Source organism: Lithobates pipiens, unplaced genomic scaffold (genome assembly GCF_037356315.1).
Source record: "Lithobates pipiens isolate NorthernLeopardFrog02 unplaced genomic scaffold, aLitPip1_a1.2 Scaffold_23, whole genome shotgun sequence".
NCBI classification, from domain to species: domain Eukaryota; kingdom Metazoa; phylum Chordata; class Amphibia; order Anura; family Ranidae; genus Lithobates; species Lithobates pipiens.
In genome coordinates this window covers 146085356-146109926 of record NW_027507785.1, presented here as the reverse complement: position 1 = coordinate 146109926, position 24571 = coordinate 146085356, and the positions used below count along the sequence as shown (strand labels likewise).

Genomic DNA, 24571 nt, shown 5'->3' with positions numbered 1-24571 from the left:
AGTCTGGTCTGCACGGGTGCACCTAGTTGGTCCCCTATCTGTCGATCGATCTAGAGATGGAGATATTGTCTTGTTAAAGTCCCCCATACAAATTTCTGGTATTGTTGGGTGTTGTGTTATAAACGCTAGGCCTTCTAACTACTTCGGATTTGTATAGGGGTGGGGGGATGTAGCCAGCTATAATTACCAAGGGGGCTCTTCCAACAAGTGCATGTAAAAAGATACATCTACCCTGCCGGTCAGTCTCCACAGCTATCAGTTCAAACGGGGCAGATTTAGCCACTAGCGCTGTGACCCCCCCCCCCCCTGTTTTTATGGGTGCTGGGATATGCCCATCCCACCCAGGGGCGCCTCAACGCCGCCTGCAAATGCTCAGTGACATGGGTCTCCACCAGCACAATATCTGCTTTTTGTCTTTTAAGAAATGTGAGTACAGCTGTTCGTTTAATTTCATCTTGCATACCTCGCACATTCCATTCCATGAATTTAATATCTGCCCCGTTGGTCATGGCTTACTGGGGGTACATATACCGGCAGGGTAGCGTCTCTTACTAACATATATTGTATATTAATTCTAAGAACATCACTACAATTCACACAATAACTATGCATTTTTGGGCGTCTTTTCCAACATAAAAATGTAGGCACAAGGGTGCAACATTCCCCAATGCTCTGATCTACTGATCTGGCATTTTCCTTCCCTCCCTGCTTTTCACCTCCCCAACTTGGTGAAAGCATACAATACCCATGGACCAGTGTTCGGACTTTCTTCCAGCCTTCCAAACTGACTGGAGGTGTTCTACTTGAACCAGTTATAGCATAAAAAGCTATGATGAAAAAATAGGCTGTATATCTGAGATGGGTTGATTTCTCACTGCACAGCACATGGGGAGGGAGCAGGTGAAGTCCTATGTTCAGTAGTCCTTCGATCGAGCGAGTCTATTGCAGTCCAGTATTCTGAAACACTGGAGTGGAAATTATGCGACATTATAGTTCAGCAGTGTCTCATGGTGGTTTAGATTTTGTCACAGTGTGCGTTAATGTTAGTTATAGAGCATTGATGCCCAGGCATGTCCTGTGTATGGGTGCATTGTTCCCAAAGGAGATAAAGACTTGTTTTTACCCCCCTTGTGTAGAGCATGGTTTAGTGTTCTCCTTCCCAATCCCCTTGCAGGCACTCCTAGGGGGGAGGGGGGATATGTGTGTAAAGTGACACAGGGGAAATGGGGAGACCTTTGGGGGGGGGGGTAAATCCTCCATGATTTGAGGGCAAAGTTAGTTGTACTCAGTTTCTGTAGTCAGCGTGTTACATCTTGTCACCCACATTGATCCAGCCAGGCTGCTGCTGCTGCCTTAGGATTTTCATAGAACTGTACACGGCCATCTTCCTCCACTCTTAGTCTATCAGGGAACAGCATGGCATATTTGAGATTTAGTGTTCTAAGCCACCTTTTAACATCTTGAAACTGTGCCCTTCTCTTTTGAACTTCATTAGAGAAATCAGGGAAGACTACCACATGACCGTTACCAAGCTGAATATTTCCTTTCTCTCTGGATAGCCTCAGGATTTTGTCTCTGTCCTGCCATCTGTTTGAGCCTCCCTGCCATATTGATCAATTTCCCCGCTGTTGTGCACTGTCTGGCAGTAATGTTTTTAGGGCTATTTTGTGAGCATGATTTCAGGAAGGATTTTCATTAAGAGGAGCTCACTCTGCCTGCTTCCTACTCCACTGCCATCCAGTCCATGCCCCCCCCCACAATCCCCCAGACTTTGTGTAGCGTTCGGTGTAATGGCAACCTCAATGTAGGTTGCTATCCTGATGTCACCAGAGGTGGTCTATGTCTCTGAGTCACAGCAGGAGGAGCGGCATGCTGAACCGCTCCGGCCACAGGGCCACCTGGTGAATCAGTGGTGGTGAGGGACCTATGTATAGGGAACAAAAGTAAACCAAATATAAAGCTTGTTAACACAATGCATATAATCTGACCATGCAAATCTAAAGCATCCTAAAGGATGTGATGTGTGTGGGGGGTGGGGGGGGGGTGGGCGGGGGGTAAATGGCCGTACCTGAAGAGGGTCACCCCAAATGGAAATGTTATACAGTGTGACTAACATTACCAGTCAGCCTGGTAGCCCCCACAAGCTAGATGAACAAAAGTCACTGAGGAAGTATAACTCGTGGAAGTGAAGTCAGCTCAAGAGGGTAGACTGACAATTACAGGAGCAGGTTAAGGATGGGTAGAATTGCCCTATGGGCTAGATAGAGTACCAAGGAAATGTAGGTGAGTCCACTACACTGTCGGCAGGTTCAACTGTCTGAAGAAGTACCAACAATCCTCAGTGGGTCAATCGGCTGGCGGGCCCATTTCATGGAGAGATGGATTCGCTGTGCCTCTTTGTTTCTTGTTTGTTCCATAGTGGAGTTAGAGGGCTTCCAGGAGGGGTTCTCTTGGAGGAGATTGGACAGTCGCCCACTTGTTGGAGTTGTAATTCTTTGGAGATGAACCCGAGCTGGAGGAGTAATCGTTCAACGTCCTGGAAGATTGTGACTCTGTAAGATTTATTCTGGTACTGGAAGTGCAGGTGGAAGGGAAAAGACCACCGATATTTCACAGATTTTTGGAATAAGATCCCCAGGAGAGTTTTGAGAGATCTTCGCCTCTGGACCGTGGTGGGGGATAAATCTGCAAACAATTTAACTTTATGTACTTTTATAATGAGGTTATCAGAGTCCCTGGATTTTTTCATTATTTCTTCCTTCGCTGCATAGAAGTGGAGTTTTACCACAATATCCCTTGGCCGCCCATCTTGATTGGAGGGTGGTTGCGCTCTGTGGGCTTTGTCTAGTTCAAGTCTGTGATTGGGGATGTCAGGAATAATGTCATTTATAAAGGATTTAACTGAACCCTGGATGGTCCAGTACTGATTCGGATAATCCTCTGATAAGGACAGAAATTGTAATGTTTGCTCCTATTTTCCAAATCATTGATTTTAGAGAGAGTGGTGTCAAGTTGGTCGTGAAGAGTTTGTATACAGGCCATATTCTGGTTAGCTTGTACAGTTTTAGGCCCCTTTCACACGGACGGCTGTTCTGCCACAGTTTAGCACAGGGGTCTTCAAACTACGGCCCTCCAGTTGTTCAGGAACTACAATTCCAATCATGCCTAGTCATGTCTGTGAATGTCAGAGTTTTACAATGCCTCATGGGATGTGTTGTTCCGCAACAGCTGGAGGGCCGTAGTTTGAGGATCCCTGGTTTAGCATGTTTTTTTTTTTTTTCTGTGAAATTTAAGACTCCAGGCACAGCGATCAGCTGCATTTGTGCAGTGCAATTACCTGTGTTTGTGTGTTTATGTGCGTTTCTGTGCAGTTGCGTTCAGCTGCAGTTATCTAATAGTCGTTCCAATAGCAACCCTTTTATTTATTTTTTTTGGTCCCTTGAATCCCTTCTCATGCTGCTTTCCGCAGTTGACACAAATGACTGCGATTACCTGCGGTCATGTGCATATAGTTGCGCTACATTGCACCTGGACGCATTCAATTCTATTTTTTCTATTCACACTAAACCACTTTAGAGGATAGTAGGCAGATGGGGAGTTCCCCAGGTCAATCTTTTTGCATCACAAGCGAATGCAAAAGTATCAGTCTACTTTTCTCTGAACAGGCAGGACCAAGCGGCTGGTCTGGATGCACTGGCCCTTCCGCTTGTTACGCCTTTCCCTCTGTGCAAATGATCCCTTTAGTGCTCAAGAAGCTACTGGGAGAAAATACGAGCCTAATTCTAGTAGCCCTGTGTTGGCCCAAGAGGGCTTTGATTTCAATCCTACTAAAGTTAGCGGTAGAGCCCCATTGGTTGCTTCCTGTTCAAAAGGACTTGCTGAGTCAGCGTCCCCTACTTTAGCCCGATGTAGATCATCTCAGGCTGGCAGCCTGGATACCGAGGAGCAAATCCTGAGGAGAAAGGGTTTGTCTGAAAGGTTTTAATGTGTACCCTGCTAAATGACAAGAAGAATGTCACAAGGGTCATTTATTTTAAAATGTGGAAATACTTCAACTCCTGGTGCATTTAAAAAAAATAATTGCTCTTCACAAGAGGACATTTCTGTTCTTGAGTTTGTCCATGACAGAATGGAGAAGGGTCTGGTGGCCAGTGCCTTTTAAAAGTTCAGGTAACTGCGCTGTCAGTTTTTCTGGAGAGACAGTTATCACTAGACTGACTAGAAGCCACAGTTAAATGTTGGTCATTAAAGCTAGCACTGTTAGTGGCAGTTACCTCGGCTAGATGGGTCAGCGAGCTGCAGGCCTTAGCTATCATTGAGTATTTTTTGACCGTTTTTCCAGAACAGGTAGTGCTGAGGACAGCCCCGGGGTTTTTGCTAAAGGTCTCTTCAGTTTTTTACAGATCCCAGGAGATAGTTCGACCAACTTTCTGTCCTTTGCCATCCTGCCCTAAAGAAAGGAAATTTCATAGTCTGGACATAAAGAGATGTGTGTTACGCTATCTGGAGGTAACAAGAGAGTTTAGGTCTAGGAGTTAGTCTAATTTTCTGTTTTGTTTTCAGGGTCTCGTAGGGGTTAAGAAGCTTCTAAAAGCACGATTGGAAGGTGGCTTCAGATAGCCATCTACAAAGCTTATAGGGCCTCAGAAGTAGAACCTCCCGCAGTGGTAGTGGCCCATTCAATTCATGCTGTGGCAACATCCTGGGCGGAAAAAAGTGGGGCTTTGCCAGTGTGAATCTGCATGACAGCCACATGGATGAGTTTCTCCACTTTCACTCAATGCTGTAGGATGGACCTGCTCTCAGCAGCAGAGCAGTCGTTTGGCAGGAAGGTCCTGCAGGCAGTGGTCCCACTCTAGAGTAAGTACTCGCTTATCTCCAGATGCTGTCCTGAAAGACGAAGTGAGAAAACCTTGGTTAGATTTACCAGTAACGGTATTTCTACGAGTCTTTCAGGACAATACCGGTGACCCTCCCTTGATTATGCATGTTAATGTGGTGTTATTTCTATGTTTTGCTTATATAATTTCAGCATGGCCGATAACAACTGAGGCCATAGTGGAAGTGTCCAGGCTTTAAAGCAAAGACTGCAGTGTTTCCTGGGAAGTGGGTGGAGCTGTGCCCTCTCTCCAGGTGCTGTCCTGAAAGACTCCTAGAAATACTGTTACCGGTAAGTGTAACAACGGTTTTCTTCGTTGGGTTGTGAAGACCTGTTTCATATGTCCTTTGAACTTGTGTTAAAATATGATTATTTACAAAAATAAAAATAATATACAATTTCTATACTGTTTACAATTCAGTTACATTCAAGTATATTCAACTACCTTTGACTGTTTTATCCGGGTTTTCCTTCCACTTTTTCTTAAACAATCGTGAGGTAGTCTACAACAGAGGAAGGACAATTATAGTACTTACAGCATTGCATTGAGCTCCAAAATATTGAAAGGACAGTGGGAGAAAAAGAGAAATGAAAAGAAAAACCAAGAGAGGACGAGAGGTGGAGAAAGAGCTGGGGGGGTGGGGGGTGGTGTAAAAGGACTGTGCAACATTTACCTTCACAATTGGAACACTCTTGTCTCGGTCCATGTGTGAAAGACCCTGAAGATGGAAAGTAAATTGGTTATTCTCCAAAAAAACAAGTATTTTGTACAAAGTATGAACATTAACGTTAATTCAGTACCTTGACTGTACTGCATGGGTTTTGCAAGCCAAATTTGAAGACTGCTACATCTGCAATATAACCACAATGCACAGTAGGTTACATGTATAGATCTGGAATAATAACATGGGTTAATGCAGATTTACTATATTGCCCACCTTTCCCAGTCAGATCAGAAAAAAATAGATTGACTTATCAGTAAAATCTGTTCCCTGGAAAACTGCACAGGATTGTAGTGCATGGATTTACATAAATGCATACCAGAGGTGGTGCGCATTGCAGTGCTAGAATTTCAAAGCATGGTGGATGCAGAATGTGCTAGTAGTGCAGTGCATAGTAGATGCAGACTTTGCTAGCGTTGGTGTGTATGGAGGGTGCAGAATTACAGTACATGAAGGGTGCATCATTACAGTGCATGGTGGATGCAGTCTTGCAACACATGGTGCATGCAAAGTTTGCTGGCGATGGCCTGCATGGTGGATGCAGGATTGCTGCGCATGGTGCATGCAGAGTTTGCTGGTGGTGGCGTGCATGGTGGATGCAGCGGTGGCGTGCATGGTGGTAGCAGTGGTATGCAGTGCATGGTGGATGTTTTATGCAGAGCTTGCAAGCAGAGAGCATGCTCGTGAACTTACCTTGAGTTCGACCAAATTAACCACATTTGGCTTCTGCTCCCAGCCTGTCTGTCTCTCCATTAGGCCCAATGTAGTAGCAGAAGTTATAATCTGTCCACAGGAAATGACCTCAGATAAATGTGGTAACACACAAACAAACAAACAAACCAGCTTATTCGTTATTTAACGCACAATTCTTACAAAAAAATTGCACTTTCAAAACTGATTTACCGCAGGAGTTATTTTACCACATTTTATGAGTCATTATTAAACTCTTATGAATTGACCTCATTGTCTTTCCTTCTCTGTAGCACCCTAATCCTGGCCATAGATCAGCTGGCCCCTGGCAATAAATGCATGTAAAATCTGACCGGCTGGCTCTTTCCCCAGACCCCCACATCTCACCAATGGATACAAAAAGTTAATACTATACTTGTTCAAGAAAAATATGCATAGCCGCACAGGAATGCGTCCAATAAATTTACCGTAATCTGTCCCGCCTTAGTTGATTTTTACTAGACTGCTCCAGGTGTAGGAGAAAGAGCAGCTGAGATTCATCTTATAGATTTTGAAGGTCTGAGTGGGATGTAGGATGTTGGCGGTAGCTGGGTATTTACAGTGGGACAGATGTTTATTTTGCATGGTGGAGGTGATCGTTTGGAGAATAGCGCACACTTTTTACGTTTTTTTTTTGTTTTTTTGTTTTTTTCCCTTCTTATTTCCTTCTGTGTTTTTACTTTATTGGTATATGCTATGCTGATTATTATATTTACTGTGCAGAATGTATACCTTGGTATGTGATATAGACGCTGAAAACTGATACAATTTTGGTGATGTGAACTCAATATTTCTATGTTTTATATATCCTGAGTTTTCACTTTGACTGTTTGTACTTTTTGAAATTTTGCACAAGAAAAATCTCTTTTCTGATTAAAAAATCTGACAGACTGGTTGTACCCAAGTTGATCGATCAACTTGGGTACATTCAGCTTGGCCATACATGCTTTGAATCTGCTGAACCAGCCGAGATTCAAACTATGACTGGCTTAAGGTCTATGATGTGAAGGATCGAGTGCCTCTCCTCTTTGCCAATACTAATTCTACTAAATCTGTTAGTGATTCAAGGTCAGAGGGTGCACCAGCCTTGCACATTACCTTTGCAACACTATAATTTATTGTAAGTGAAATAATATATATACTCACAAACGAGTGATGTATTAAAACAGATAATACAAAGTCCATCATTAGCCTCATCCAGCAGGATCTGCTGGCCAGTAGACTTGGGTGAATTGAAAAAAGACCAAATTAGGTTCATACGTTTCAAGGGTGAACCCTCTTCCTCAGAGCTGGTTTTGGACTGTAGGTAGATGGTTTTAAGGTGACTGAGATCAAATGATTTGTTCGTGTGGTCCAGGCCCCTCCCTCAAATGGGAGGGCCAATGATTGATTTAAAAAAAAAAATGTTCACCATTGGGGATACATGCCACCAGAATCATGTGCATGCATTTCCAATCTATCCTCCTATAAACATGTATATATCCTGATGCCCATACATAAAATAGAAATAACAAAAGATTGCAGTATGTTGTTCACAATGAGACAGAATCAGTTTGAAAACCACAAATTTATGGATCACTGATGGTGTGATCCATACATGCCTTCAGTTACCCTAGTCTTTCCATTCTGGGCTCCTATTGTAATAGTCCCCAATACAGCCTATAGCCATTTTTTCATCTGGCTTCAAAGTGAGAGTATCTGCATAATGATGCATGCTGTACTCTTTAGAGATCTAGAGCAATAAGAAACATATTTGTGGTTTTCAAACTGATTCTGTCTCATTTTGAACAGCATACTGAAATCTTTTTTTTTCTATTTTATGTATGAGAATCAGAATATATATAAGGAGGATAAATTATAAATGCATGCACATGATTCTGGGGGCATTTAACCCCAATGGTGAATTAATTTTTTTTTTTTTTAATCAGTCATTAGCTCTCCCATTTGAAGGAGGGGCCTGAACCACATGAACAAATCCATTTGATCTCAGTCCTCTTAAAACCATCTACCTACAGTCCAAATCCAGCTCTGAGGAAGAGAGGTCACCCTCGAAATGCATCAGCCTACTTTGGTCTTTGTTCAACCCACCCAAGTCTACTGGCAACCAGATCCTGCTGGATGAGGCTAATGATGGACTTTGTATTATCTGTTTTAATTCATCACTCATTTGTGAGTATATTATTTCACTTTCAATAAATTATAGTGTTGCAAAAAGGTAATGCGCAAGGCTGGTCTGCCCTCTGTCCTTGTTTTCTTTCAGAGAAGCGCATGAATCACTAACAGATTTAGTACAATTAGTATTGCACCCTCTGTCCTTGTTTTCTTTTAGAGTTGCTCCTGGGTTCCCCCTAGCCAGGTGAGAGCAGCACCACAGTTGATGCAGTAGCATGACTTGTGAAGGTTTCCCTCTTCTTCAATTTACCCTACGGCAATCTTTAGAGCGCAGGAGCATTTGTTTCTTTTTGCATATGTTTCTCTGATATGTAAGGCTTCCATCTGGTCTTCTGTTCACACATTTGGTAAGTTTTACCAGTGGATGTTCAAGCCTTCTCTGTCGGCAGTTATGGGCTTAAAGAGGTTGTATACTCTTGGAGAAAAAACAAACAAAAAGAACCTGTAAGACAAAGACATAATGAGCTAGTATGCATCACATACTAACTCATTATGAAATAGCTTGGAACGAAGCCCTCCAGCCACGCCTGAACATTGCTGAGTTGGCTTCCCGGTGTTTCTTCTGGGTTTTCAGGCTCTGGCACTGTAAATGGTCGGAGCTGCAACGACGTCACTCCTGCACATGCGCGCGGGGGCCGCTGGTCACAGCACAGGGCTCTAAAGAAACTGCAGACAGATGTTTCTTCAGAGCACATGTGCCAGTGATTTCACTGGCTGCATATACGGTAAATATCTCCTAAATGGTGCATGTTTAGGAGGTATTTCCATTACTTATAGGTAAGCCTTAATATAGGCTTACCTATAGGTAAAAGGCAGTATTGTTATGCGAGCCTGTTGGCATTATTTACTATATTGCCCACCTTTCCCAGTCATTATTTCAAAAAGCTTGTCTCCTTTACTGTCTGATCAGAAAAAAAATGATTGTTGACTTATCAGTTAAATCTGTTCCCTGGAAAACTGCACAGGACTATTGCTTAACAGAAAACTGAGCCTAGCTGGGGGTGGGAGGGGTTATATAGGAGATGTCCCAACAGCTTTTTTTTTGTTGTTGCCAGTATTCATTCAACTGAATGTATCTGCATATGCCATAATGCATTAAAGATTCCAGTGTCCTGTACAGGAAGATGATTTTATTGCGAAGTCAAAACACCTATTTTGTGTGTGTTTCATTAATGCCTGCTATGCAGTTGGGCGATTCTTTTTTTTTTTTGTCACTTTTGGGCCTCATTTTAGAGTTCTTGGTGGCTGAGGAGTGCAGATTCACATAATCTAAATACGTTTATAATAAATATTATTTATTTTCTAATAATTTTTATTGAAAAATGTTCAGAAAAAGTAAAACTCAACAGGTATATTGACTATAAATAATGAACATTAGTTGTATATCAGAATACAAAATTTCTTAACATAAAAAACAACATATAAATATGAATTATGAAAAAAATATAAAAAATCTGCGCTTAGTAACAAAAATTAATTAAAAAAAATTAAAAATGAAAAGAACAGCAGCTGAACACTATAACCAAGATACTAGGCACAACAAAACATAAAAGATAAAAGTGCAGCGCTTAACCTATGAAAATAAAAATGTGACTTAATATATAAAAATGTATAAACTTTGGCAAAAAACCCAAACAATGAAAATCTAAATATTAGTGAATCCAAATGCAGTGAAAATCAATAGTGAAAATCAATAGTGAAAAAGTATTCTCAAAAGTTAATTATCAAATAAAAAACCTTCATCAGTAATCCAAAAGTCCAATACATTTGAAAAAAATTGTGAAAAAATTCAAAAAGTGTATAGTAGAGCTACACAGTATAAATAATGTCCTATGTGAGTGAACAACAAAAAGTGTGGTTGATCATTGTTTGTTCAAACAAAAAAATAGTGCTTGACCACGTGGACCCTTCACTGCTATAGGTCAGTAATGAATGGAGGCTTACCAGATCAACGGTCGGTGTACGGAAATACGGTCATCCAGACGGTTCGATGCGGAAAGCTGGAAAACGACCCAGTCCCTCAGATGTTCCACAATCACCGAATCAGTTCGAATCCTCTCGTGAGCCAGTCTGCGCGGCTGCGAAAACGTAGGAGTTTCGATACAGGAAGCCGGAAGACAACCCACACCTTAGAATGTCTCGTAGTCACCAAGTCCGTTCTGGTCCTCTCAAAAGTCTCGGAGTATCATATCATTGTAAAGAGTGGGAGTTATAAAGCTGACCCCTCAGCTTTATAACTCCCACTCTTTACAATGATATGATACTCCGAGACTTTTGAGAGGACCAGAACGGACTTGGTGATTACGAGACATTCTAAGGTGTGGGTTGTCTTCCGGCTTCCTGTATCGAAACTCCTACGTTTTTGCAGCCGCACAGACTGGCTCACGAGAGGATTCGAACTGATTCGGTGATTGTGGAACATCTGAGGGACTGGGTCGTTTTCCAGCTTTCCGCATCGAACCGTCTGGATGACCGTATTTGCGTACACCGACCGTTGATCTGGTAAGCCTCCATTCATTACTGACCTATAGCAGTAAAGGGTCCACGTGGTCAAGCACTATTTTTTGTTTGAACAAACAATGATCAACCACACTTTTTGTTGTTCACTCACATAGGACATTATTTATACTGTGTAGCTCTACTATACACTTTTTGAATTTTTTCACAATTTTTTTCAAATGTATTGGACTTTTGGATTACTGATGAAGGTTTTTTATTTGATAATTAACTTTTGAGAATACTTTTTCACTATTGATTTTCACTGCATTTGGATTCACTAATATTTTGATTTTCATTGTTTGGGTTTTTTGCCAAAGTTTATACATTTTTATATATTAAGTCAAATTTTTATTTTCATAGGTTAAGCGCTGCACTTTTATCAAATATGAATTATGGCCTGCACAGAGCTCATAAGAGTTCAGACTGGCATACAATGAAGATATAACCACTTCTGTCCAATCGTGTTTCATCTCTCCCACCAATAGCTTGTCACAGGGGGGAGGGATGGGGATAGGGTTGTCACCTTATCTCTTTAAACCTGAACACATATGAATTACTTGGTAAGGTTCACCTGAGTAAGCAAGTAGATAAAAGTATAGGTATGGATCCAAAATCTCCTTACTTTTGGGCAGGTCCACCAGGTGTGGAACATCGTGCCCTCCACAGTCCAAGTGCAGCAGGGTGGATCCTGGGACACGAGATGCCACTCTTACAGGCACCATGTACCATTTTAGAAATACTTTATACAATAGTTTGCTTCCATCAGTGAGGTATTAATAAGCATTTTAGATGTATGTTGTGCCAGCTTACACCGATACACCAGTTTCAAAGTCTCATTAATATTGTATTCCCATTTGCTTATATAGAGCTGCTTAGATTAGGCTGTATTCAATATAATGCAAATTTTAGAAATGTGACCAGTGTGTTTGTCAAAGTTCCTGCATAAATATTCTATCGCTGTGGAGGGAGTTAAATCAGAAGTTCTATCTAAGATAGCTAGGAAGTGCTCTTTCTGGGTTTAATGAAAGAGTTCTGAATTGGGTAGCTGATATTTTTTCTACAGGAATGGTTTTGACAGGTCAACACTGTGGTCACAGAAATCTGCAATACATAATAAACCTTTATTGGTCCATCAGGGAAAACTTGAGGATTGAGACAGTGAAGGCAGGGTTGCCCAATAGTGAAGCCATTGGGGAGACTTGAAACCATGTGTTCTCATCAGCCAATCCCATAATGTTATTGAAAATGAAAGTGTGGTACATAGTATAGTCAGTCTGTCCTTGGCTCACATCAAATGATTAATCTCCCTTGTTGGACAGAGAGTTGATTCAAGAGTCATCCAAAATGGACAGGACTGCTGGGTGTGTGAGAACAAATCAACTGGGGCAATTGAGCCGCTTGGTAGTGTTTGGTAAAATCTGGTACACCCAACCAGGAGCCCTTATTTTAGGGGTGTACAAGATGTGTTATATTTACCCTGGGTCTCTTATTTCCCCATATGCATCTCAGTATATTTGTTTTTTTTGCCACATCAGCGTACTCATTCAAGAGACTTGAATCACCTTATAGCTCCTTATGTCTCTTTTCAATTCCTCATCATCGTGGCCTTTATAAATCTCTTGTATCACTTTTATTTACTTTTCATTTCCTGTGGGGGAGGGGGGGTATATATATATTTTTTTTCCTCCTCACCTTTTAATGCCAGAGTTAAACATATTCTCATCAATACCGCATAACTTAAGCCCCCCCCGCTAACCCCCGCTCTCCCCTCCCCCACTCCTCCCTAATACTCACCCCCACCTCCGTGCAGCCTTTCAATTTCTCTTCCTTGAGCTATTTTTGCTCTACATACTCATTTCCTAGGACCTCAAAGCTTCTGCATAATGCCAAGTTTTTTTAAATTCCCTCCAACACTTCCATTTTCCCCTTGTCCCATTCCATTTCTTTCCTCAAGATTATACTTTAAACATTCCATATTATATGTTTCTTCTACCACGTCTACCCACTCCCAAATAGTTGGGCTCTCCGCCACTCTCCATTTTTTTAGGAATAAGTCTTTTTGCTAGATTTTAAGAGGTTTGGTACCAATGAATCTTTATATTGTTTAATACCACCTTTCACTCCATGCAGCAAGATGACCCATGGATCTATGGCAATATGAGGCTTCTGCACTTTTAGGCAAAGTTCAAAGATGAGTCACGTCTCAAGAGTGCTGCATACACCGCATGAGTCAAATCTAATAGATAAATGGACAGAGTACATAAAGTGGTGTTTGAGCTCTCAGCGTGAGAAATACTCGAATAAATAATAAAATAAAGACATATAAATAAGAATTCATGTGATAAAAGTCCAAAACATAAAAGGAAAACATTTATAACCAGGTGATGGATATAATATCACAGTGAAAAAAAATAATAAAAAATGATATGTATATTGAAAAAAACATATAATAAATATAAACACGTGGTGATTAGACAAATTAAAACATTAAGATGATCAAACAAACTTCAAAGTATATCGATGTGTGTATCCCAATACACAGTGAATAGTGTCACTCAAGTGAAATTTCAAACACAAATTAGAAAAAATCCTTCAAAATTAATATTAAGATTGCAAAAATCAATATCGGCACATATAAGTGTCAATAAAGTGTCCAGTGCATTCATCCACAATAGTGAAATTCCAGAGTCCTCCAATAAATAAAAACCATAAACACGCATAAGTGTCAGCAAAGTGTCAAATGCATATCCCGGTGTCCACCGACCAGTGAGTGTACTATATAATTACCTTACAGCTCTAAGGTTAACAGCATAAATATAATCTCCTGGAGGGAAGGCAGGGGAGGAGGGGGGAGATCGAGCACCACGCTATTCCTCTTATCTTGGCACTTGGTGTAGGAGGCAACTTTGGAAGGGTATTCAGAAAACAAAAGCGGAGCCAACCATGGTGTAGTATGTTATGTAAACAAAGTAATTTTATTAAAAATATCAAGCTACTCACATGGTTTCAATGAAATATTTGCATATACAAAACCGTCACGAGCGGTCCACTCGTATGCGTATATCACTTCCGGTGTCCGTCTGCCATCCTACGCGTTACGTCACTGTCACATGGGATAGGAATAGGCCTGGGGACCTACTCTCTCTTATCTCTTGTAGTATTAACAATGTTCTCACCCCGTTTTCTCATCCCTCCCTCCCTGTTACAAAACCAACCTGATCCGGGTGTATCAGCGTGTTCAACAAGCCCCTCGGCCTCCCTGCCAATACATTGGCGTACAATTTTATATCCGCGTTTAACAGGGATATTGGCCTGTAACTTGAGCACAGCGAGCCTTCCTTTCCTTCCTTCAGGATGACTGTGATCGTTGCAGCCGATGCTTCCTTGCTCATTACATAGTCTTTTGCTAATCCGCTCATGTAACCGCATAACTTAGCGGTTAAAATCTCTTTAAACTTTTTATAATAAGTGTTGTGGAATCCCCCAATACTCCATTTATTTCATCCTCGGTGATGGACCCTTCCAATATCTCCCTATCACTTTCAGAGATTTTTGACAATTCAGCGTTTCTCAAAAAGGTTTTACTTCCATCGATTTTTTCCCTCCCAGTAGACCTTCCTTCTGTTCTACAGCGTACAACCCCTTATAGTAGTTCATAAATGTTTCTGCTATATTCTTTGTCTTCTACACCATTTCCCCGTTTTTAGTTTGTATTTTTTCTATATAATTTATAGATTTCTTTTTCTGCAATATTCTAGCTAGATGTGGGCTCCTTGAGGGCAGGCACCAATGTGAGTGTGCAATGTACAAGGATAGGGACAATTGTGGACTCCTCACTCAGGTTGAACTAGATGGACTGGTGTCTTTATTCAACCTTACTATGTAACTATGTTTACTGGGCTTATTTCCCTACTGATATCTTTCTTTAGCAATTCTTTTGAAAACTTTTTTGGTTTCTTGCTCCAATAGCTCTTAAACTTCATCCCTTTTTAAAACAATATTTTGGTATAGCTCTCTAATTTGATCCTTAAAAGATTTATGTTCTTGTTCAGCTCTATTAATTTCGTCAACTAATTTTTAATTTTCTCCCATCTTCTTTTTTTCTTTTTTTTCTTCACTCCCATGGCTATAAGGACCCCCCTGATGTAAGCTTTATGAGCTTCCCATAAAATTGATCCTGAAATTTCTTCTGTGTTATTAATTCAGGGCTGCTATTTTCATTCTTACTGGTGCATTATCTGATAGCGTGGTTGCTTCTATTTTAGTTTCAATAAGTTTTCCATAAGTTTTTTCCAGAATTCCCTTAAAATAATTTATCTGATTTTTATTGGGTGTATATATGTTTGCTAAAGTACACTCCATTCCACTTAAATTACCCCTGAGAAAAAGAAATCTACCCTCCGGGTCCGTTTTTCTTTCCTCTAACTTAAACTGTATTCTTCTTGCAAAACCTATTGCTACCCCTCTTGCTCTTTTTGTTATTGTGTCCCCGTAGTACCACGTGGGGTGGCTATTTGAGTATAGTTTCACTTTTGACGTGTGTGGGAGGTGTGTCTCCTGGAGATATACTACATCTGCCCCGTAACTTTTTAGTTCTTTTAAGATGTTATGCTTCTTGCTAGGGGTGTTAAGACCTCTTACATTATAGGTCATAAAATTTATGTCTATCATCTCCTTGTTTTTTTAATTTTTTTTCACTTTTAGGGTCCTTGTCTGTTCGTCAGTGCCTCCTCCCCCCCTTGTCGCCCCCCATCCCTCTCTCCCCAATGGCCCCAATTGGGCCACTGAGTTGTCAGGGGTCCCAGATACTGTGGCCATCTCCAACTCTTTAGCATGAGGTGAGGCCCAGGGAACACACCCCCCTCCATCTCCCTCCCCGCACCACCCACACCTCTTCTTATTTGGTTACTCTAAGCTAACTTCCCCGTACATTATTTAAGTCCCGCCCTCTTTGTCCACCCATCCTGGCAGTTCAGGTGCCCGTATGTCCATTTTATTACATTACAGTATCTTTCTTTGAAACAGCTTTAACTGACCTATCAGTCAAGACTGGAAGGGTCCTAAACAGATATCATATCCTGGGCAGGACGTTCATTTTTATAGAGTACAATCGACCAAACCACGATGGGGATTATTGGACCACCTATTAAGGATCTTCCAAAAGTTTTTTTTATAGAGTGGTGGAATATTATTTTGGTACAGCGTGGAAAGGGATGTGGTTTAGAAAATAACCAGGTAGAGAAGAGCTTCTGATTGCCATCTGAAGAGGAATTAATTTTGTATGTTATTGACAATGTGGGTCTCCAAGCATATATTAAGCACTAGAGATTTTGAGTAATATATTATTTCATGTTTGTGATTGTAGTACAATAATGCCAGTTAGTCTTTTTAAATATCATATGTCAGGTCTATGATTTTTGGTAAGCTTCATGGTAAGTCTGCACCCTGTTTTAATGGATTAACTCATGCTGCCCTTCCCTTGTGATGCAGAATCTCGGTGTGAAAAAGAGATGGATATTAGTGGTTATGCCATGTGCCTTCCTAACCTCACTCGACTGCAGACCTTCCCATTTATAGAGCATAGACCCATATTCTGCATCGAGATTAAGGTGAGTGAACCTTCAATTTCAAAGCTGTAATATTTGTATGTGTGTTTAGGATAGTTTCACACCTGTCTGGCTGTAAAATATAACCAGCTAAATATTTATTTTAAATCTATATCCTAATTACCTTATTACATAGTACTTTAAGCAAGTATTAATGAACTGCAAAGTACAATAAACGTGGTATGTTCAGAACAGTATGCAGTTCATTTTGTATCAAAGCTAAATTATTTTAGATCAAGTGCTCAATGCTTTATATAGATTATTTTAGATTCTAGTAGCTTTACCTTAGCCCATATATATATATCTATATATCAGCTCTAGGACTAGTTAAAAATTGTCTGTATCAGCTCAGACATCCCTTTGGGTTTTATAACTAGAGCGGTAATATGCAACCTCCATTGATTAGAGGAGAATTATTTGTCCTGTCCATAGGGAATCACAAAATATGTCAACCATGGTTTCCTTAACCACTTCAGCCCCGGAGGATTTGGCTGCTCAATGACCAGAGCACTTTTTACAATTTGGCACTGTGCTGCTTTAACTGGTAATTGCACCGTCATGCAATGCTGTACCCAAACTAAATTTGCATCCTTTGTTCCCACAAATAGCTTTCTTTTGATGGTATTTGATTGCCTTTTTATTTTTTGTGATGTAAACGGAAAAAGACTGAAAATTTTGGAAAAAAAATAATTTTCTACTTTTTGTTATAAAAAAAATGTAATAAAATAAATTAGCCAAAATATATTCAGCCACATGTCTTTGGTAAAAAAAAGTCAATAAGAGTATGTTTATTGGTGTGTGCAAAAGTTATAGCGTCTACAAACTAGGGTACACTTTCTAGTATTTATGCAGCTTTTATTTTGACTACCTATCTCATTTCTTGAGGTGCTAAAATGACAGCGCAGTAAACACCCCCCCCCCCCAAAAAAAAAAAAAAAAACATTTTGGAAAGTAGACATCCCAAGGAAATTGCTGAGAGGGATGTTGAGTCCATTGAATATTTAATTTTTTTTGTCACAAGTGGTTGAACAATTACAAAAAAAAAAAATTACACAAAGTTGTCACTAAATGATATATTGCTCACACATGCCATGGTTATATGTGTAATTACACCCAAAAATAAATTCTGCTACTTCTGAGTATGGGAATACCTTGTGCTAGCCTTTTTTTTTGGAGTCTAGCCACGTACAAGACCCCGGAAACCAAGCACCAACTTCAGGATTTCTAAGGCTGTACATTTTTGATTTCACTCCTCACTAGCGATCAGTTTCGAAGGCCATAAAATGCCAAGATAGCACAAACCTCCCCCAAATGACCCCATTTTGGAATGTAGACATCCCAGACTATTTGCTGATAGGCATGTTGAGTCCATGGAATATTTTCTTTCTTTATCGTACATCATGGGACCACACCAAAGCACCATAGTAATTACTACATCACCTTCAGGTGATGGAAACTGGTATACCCAATACAGGAAGTTCACTCCCTATATAACCCCTCCTACCAGGAGTACCTCAGTTTTTTCGCCAGTGTCCAGTGTTTTTCCGGTGTTGGTCACGAGTGGAGATGTGCTCTGAGGAGCTCCAGGAGGGATCCTTGCTGGATTTTCCTCCACTGACCGGATCCATCCAAAGTGCCACTGAGACCAAGGTGGGGTGTGGTGGCGGCTTCCCGGTGTTGTATACAGAGCGGCTGAAATATTCATAATCCATAAATATTTCCCCCCAAAGCGTACTCTACCAAACCCTGTGCATACTTGTTTTATATTCAGAGAACAGAGCCTCCCCTCCTATGGGTCTGCACTGGCAGACCCATATGCTGAATGGCACGTGCGGATTGCTGCTGTTTTGAAACAGAGGGGAGGGTTAATGGCGAGAGGGCGTGGCTTAGGCGCAATGCCGTGTGCGGGACTTAGCATCCACGTGAAGCACACGACGCAGTGTGCTAGGGATGCAGCTCGCACCTTAGGCTTTTTTGAAAGACTCTTCTCATTAACAGAAGATCTCTATCAGATGAACAACTGAAGAGATGGAAGTCTGACACACAGGAGTGCTGGGACACGTAAAGGGATGTATGCAGGCATTTCCAGTACAGGAAATACATTGTTACTCAGCACCAAGCTGAACTTTATATAGCGGCATTACACTGCTAGACTATTACTCAGCAAATTGTGCATTTTACTTAGTGCCTCTGCTTTTGTGCTTAGCACTATGACTTCCAAAAAAGACACCACAAAACAAGTACTAAAAATTCCACCCCCAGGCGTTGGGAACTCCAGTCGTGCCTCCACACTGTCATCCTCTCCTGAAATACCAGATATGGCAAGCCAGGGTGAGTCATTGGAACCAATAGGTGGTGCAGCTGCTTCTCACACTTCAGCCCCTGTGACTAAAGATGCATTTTCCTCCACCCTGCAGGGTCTAGAAGGAAGGTTGGTAGCTTTTATCACAGCCTCCATCCAAAAGGGATAGGAAGCATGCTATATCCCCCACCTCAGACTCCCTACCAGGGGAACAGTGGGTACAGGATGAGGTGTTACCCTCAGGCGATCAGGAGGATGGGCAAACCGGTGACTCCTCTTCAGAGGAGACAACAGTGGATGAACCCTTTTCAGTCTTGCAATCTGAGAATTTGCTGGTACAATCTTACAGAGGTGGTTCGTTCCTCTTTCAAGCTACCTCTAACGGAGTCAGCTGAAAGTTCTGTTTCTACTTTAGGTTCCTTAAAACCTTCACAGCTTTTTCATGTGTTTCCTGTCCATGCTTTATTAGAAAAACTTATGCTGAATGAGATCACCCGGATAAGCATTTTCTCCCTCCAAAGAGATTCACAGCACTCTATCTCATGGAGGAAAAATTCACCCAAAAATTGAATGTACCAGCAGTTGACGCTGCGATTTCCAGTGTGAATAAAAGTCTAACTTGTCCAGTAGACAATGCACAAATGCTTAAGGATCCAACAGATAAAAGGTCTGTTAAAATCTTCTTTTTCCTTGACAGGGGGCCGTTACTCAGCCTGCGGACCAATTTAGACAGGCCCTTAAGGAGGTCCCTGCACAACAGGCCCGCAAATTGGCCAAACTACCAAAGGCATTTTTCTGTTTTTCTATTTACATAATAAGGTTGAATAAAGACACCAGTCCATCCAGTTCAACCTGAATGAGTGTCAACAATTCTTCCTATCCCTGTACATTGTTTCTCATTAAGATGCTCATCTATTATTATTTATTTAAGTTACCCATATAGCGCCGTCTGTTTATGCAGCGTTCCACACATACATCACACACTCACATTAGTTGCTACCCTCAAGGAGCCCACAATCCCCCCACTCACATTCATAGGGCAAATTTTGGACAGAAGAAAATTAACCTACCAGCATATCTTTGGAGTGTGGGAGGAAACCAGAGTACCCAGAAGAAACCCACACAGGGAGAACATGCAAACTCAAGGCAGGTAGTGTCGTGGTTGGGATTTGAACCAGTGACCCTTTTTACTGCTAGGCGAGAGTGCTACCCACTACACCACTGTAGACGCCATGATAGACTCTATTCACCAGGCATCCCACCTTGTGCTTGTGCTAGTACACACGCTTAGGATCCTGTGCACCTTGCAAAGGGCTTCTGACTAGTTTTCCTTTTCATGGGGATCATCTATTTGGAGATGATTTAGACAAATACATCCAAATGATTTCTATTTGGGAAGAGTACTCTTTTTATCAGTTAAAAGAAAGTATAAATGTCCTTTTAGGTGGACTCTTTCCCCTGCGCCAGGGGCATCCACCTCTAGGCAGTGGTGACGGCCTCCACTGTCAGACCCTAGAGGAGAGCCTCAGGATCAGGCCTAGGCACAGAAGAAGACCTGAGGGTGGAAATCTGCAAAGCAGAATTCTAAAGCCTCATTATGAAGAGGTTACCCCCTCGCCAGAGTGGGGGGAAAACTTCTGCAATATTCAGAAGTCTGGCAAAAAAGAAATTAAGGACAGATGGGTCACCTCTATGGTGTCTCTAGGATGCAAACTAGAATTTCGGGATTTTATGAGATCAAACGTTCCCAAAGATCCAGAGAAAAGGCAATCTCTGTTTCGGGCATTAGACAGATTACTAGCTCAGGGGGGTGATCATACAAATCCCCACAGAAGAGCAAGGTTTGGGGTTTTAATCAAACCTCTTTACGGTACTAAAACTAAATGGAGGTCTCAGACCCATTCTAGATCTAAAGAATCAAATCAGTTCCTGAAGATCCGCTCCTTTGGCATGAAGTCTATCAGGTCAGTAGTTTCTATCCTACAAGGAGGAGAACTTCTGGCATCCATCAAAATCATGGAGGCATATCTGCATGTCCATATATTTCCCACTCACCAAAGGTTTCTGCGGTTTAAGGTAGAACAGCAGCATTTTCAGTTTGTAGCCTTGCCCTTTGGGCTTGCTACAGCACCCTGGGTATTCACAAAAGTTGTGGCCCCCACCTCTAGCCAGGTTAAGGGCACAGGGCATAACAGTGTTGGTGTACCTAGAAGATCTATTGCTAATAGGCCAGTCGATGGCTCATTTGGAGCAAAGCATGAGCATTACAATTAGTTACCTGGAAAGTCTGAGTTGGATCCTCAACCTAGAGAAGTCTTCCTTAAAACCGTTAAAAAGGCTGGAGTACTTGGGTGTGATCATAGAGACAGCCCAGAAAAAGGTGTTCTTGCCTCAGGCAAAAATCAACTCCATGAGAGAGCTGGTGTGGGCGGTCAGGTTGAAAGGAGATCCCTCCATTCACCTTTGCATGAGGTTGTTAGGAAGTATGGTGGCTTAATTCAAAGCTGTTCCCTATGCCCAGTTCCTTACAAGACTGTTGCAAAACAGTATCCTGTCTGCTTGAAACAAAACGATTCAAGCTTTAGACTTGCCAACGCGGCTTTCCCCAAGGGTGTCCCAAAGCCTCAGTTGGTGGTTACTAACCCAGAATCTGCTGAAAGGAAAATCCTTCAGACCAGTTATCTGGAAAGTGGTAATGACAGATGCCAGCCTTTTAGGCTGGGGAGCAGTACTAGATAAGACAACTGTGCAGGGACAGTGATCAAGAACCAAAAGAGCCTTCCCCATCAACATCCTAGAGATTTGGGCAGTGTGGCTCTGAATTCCTGGACTTTCAGGTTACAGGATTGTCCTGTCTGGATCCAATCCGACAATGCCACAGCTATGGCCTATATCAGAGTCTTGCAGCGCAGAGAGATGTGAACCATATTCTAACTTGGGCAGAAAGGAATGTTCTGTGCTTGTCGGCAGTCTTCATTTGGGGAGTAGAGAATTGGCAGGAGGAACTACCTGAGTCTCCAGCAGTTATTTCCGGGGGAATGGTCCCTTCACACTGCAATTTTTTGGGCTCTTTGCTAAAGATGGGGGACTCTGGACCTAGATCTTCTGGCGTCCAGATTCAACATGAAGTTAGTCAACCTTGTGTCCAGGAAAAGGGATCCACTCGCATGCAGAACTGATTCGTTGTTGACCTCGTGGGATCAGTTCTCACCGATTTATGCATTCCCCCCTATTCATTTGCTGCCACATCTTCTTTGCAGGATCAAGCTGGAAAGAAAGCTGGTAATTCTGGTAGCCTCAGTATGGCCCAGAAGGTCCTGATATGTAAAAATCATAAAGATGGCGGTGGAGGAACCGTGACCCCTTCCACTATGGCCAGACCTACTCTCAGAGGCCTATATTCCATGCTACCTTACACACGCTAAATTTAACGGCTTGGCTATTGAAACACACATTCTGAAGAAACGTGGGCTTTCTGGGTCACATGTCTTTACCTTTTATTAGTGCAAGGAAGCCAACTTCCTGAACTGTATTAGTCTGGAGGGCTGATGTTTCCTGGTGTGAATCCAAGGGTTGGCACCCTCAGAGGTATATCATAGGCAGAATTCTTGCCTTTCTACAATTTGGGGTACAGATGAAGTTGGCTTTGAGTACTATTAAGGGGCAAGTCTCAGCTTTAATCGGTCTTATTTCAAAGGCTGCTTGCTACACATTCTTTAGTCTGGGGTTTTATGCAAGGGGCGATGCAGATTAATCTGCCAGTTAAATCACTTTGAGCCCTTGGGACTTGAACTTAGTTTTGTGTGAAAAACAGCCATTTGAACCGATACAGCATATTCCCTTAGTCCTTCTGACAAGAAAGCTACTATTCTTGGTTGCTATATCCTCAGCAAGGAGGGTTTCAGAATTGGCTGCTCTTTCTTGTAAAGAGCCATACTTGATTATTCATGAGGACAGAGTGGTATTGGCCCTTGTCCAGATTTTTTGCCAAAAGTGGTCTCAGGTTTTCATCTGAACCAAGATATTGTCCTGCCATCGGTTTTCTCCAAAACCATGTTCCAGGGAAGAGATGTCACTACATTGTCTGGATTTGGTGAGAGCGGTCAAAGTCTATTTAAAGACAACTGCTCAGATTCTGAAAACTGGTGTCTTATTTGTCCAGGCAGAGTCAAAATCCACTGTCGCTAAGTGGATTTGGTAAGTTAGAATTCAGACTTACGATTTAAGGGAAGATGAGGTAAGATTCCACCTTTTCAAGTCAAAGCACACACTACCAGGTCAGTTAGTGCTTCTTGGACAGTGTGTCACCATGCCTCCATAGCTCAGATTTGTAAGGCTGCAACTTGGTCTTCAGTACATACATTCCCCAAATTTGAAGGTGGATGTAAGAAGGCTTGAGGATATCGCCTTTGGGTGCAGTGTGCTGCAGGCAGCAGTATTAGTCCTCAAGTCTGGGGGTGCCCTACGGGTTGCCTCTCCCCTCCCCTCAAATAGCATTGCTATGGGACGTCCCACATAGTAATTACTATGGTGCTCTGTGTTCCATGATGTACAATAAAGAAAATGGGATTTTTTTAACAGCTTACCTGTAAAATCCTTTTCTTGGAGTACATCATGGGACACAGAGGTCTCTCCCCTCTTTCTGGGGTTTAAGTATATTGCTTTGCTACAAAAACTGAGGTACTCCTGGTAGGAGGATGGGTTATATGGGGAGTGAACTTCCTGTATTGGGTATACCAGTGTCCATCACCTGAATATGCCTATATACCCACATAGTAATTACTATGGTGCTCTGTGTCCCACAGTGTACTCTAAGAGAAGGATTTTACAGGTAAGCTGTTATAAAAATCCTATTATTTGCCACAAGTTGTGGGAAAATTGATATTTTTTTTTATTTATTTTTTTAGCACAAAGTTGTCGCTAAATGATCTATTGTTCAAACATGCCATGGGTATATGTGAAATGACACCCCAAAATAGATTCTGCTGCTTCTCCTGAGTATGAAGATACCACATGTGTTGGACTTTTTGGCAGTCTGACCGCGTACAGGCTTTCTAAGGGCGTACATTTTTGATTTCACTCCTCACTGCCTGTCAGTTTCGGAGCCTATGAAATGCCCAGAAATCACAAAACCCCCGTGACCCCATTTTGGAAAGTACACCCCAAGCTATTTGCTAATAGGCATGTTGAGTATTTTCTGCAAAATACTCACCATGCCTCTTGGCAAATACCATGGGCGGTCTACTCTCCAAAATAAGGTCATGGGGGGGGGGGGGGGGTGCACGCTATCTGGACATTTCAGGGCCTCCATAACTGTGATAGGTAGTGAGGAGTAAAATGACTGAAGGCGGTGCTTGGTTTTTGGGGTCCTGTACATGGCTAGGCTCCAAAAAAAATTGGGTGTAATTCCACATATAACCATGCCATGTTTGCACAGTATATTTAGTGACAACTTTGTGTAAAAAAATAATAAAAAAAAAAAAAGTAATTTTTCCTGAAAATTGTGCAAAAGAACAATTATTCCATGGACACAACATGCCTCTTGGCAAAAAGCTTGAAGTGTCTTCTTTCCAAAATGGGGTCATTTGTGGGGGTCTTGTGCTATCTTGACGTTTCAGGGCCTATGGAAACTGATAGGTAGTGAAAAGTCTCATACATGTGG

General features: G+C 41.7%; 1 protein-coding gene across 7 annotated transcripts in view; it reads left to right on the top strand.

The window, feature by feature from the left end:
• Nucleotides 1-24571, top strand: part of IPPK (inositol-pentakisphosphate 2-kinase) — a 1165378-nt gene that overhangs the window by 419447 nt on the left and 721360 nt on the right. For all 7 annotated transcript variants that reach the window (XM_077452467.1, XM_077452466.1, XM_077452469.1 and 4 more), the window contains one exon: nucleotides 16492-16610. In XM_077452467.1, the coding sequence (XP_077308593.1) occupies nucleotides 16492-16610 (119 nt within the window). The remainder of the gene's footprint in view (nucleotides 1-16491; nucleotides 16611-24571) is intronic.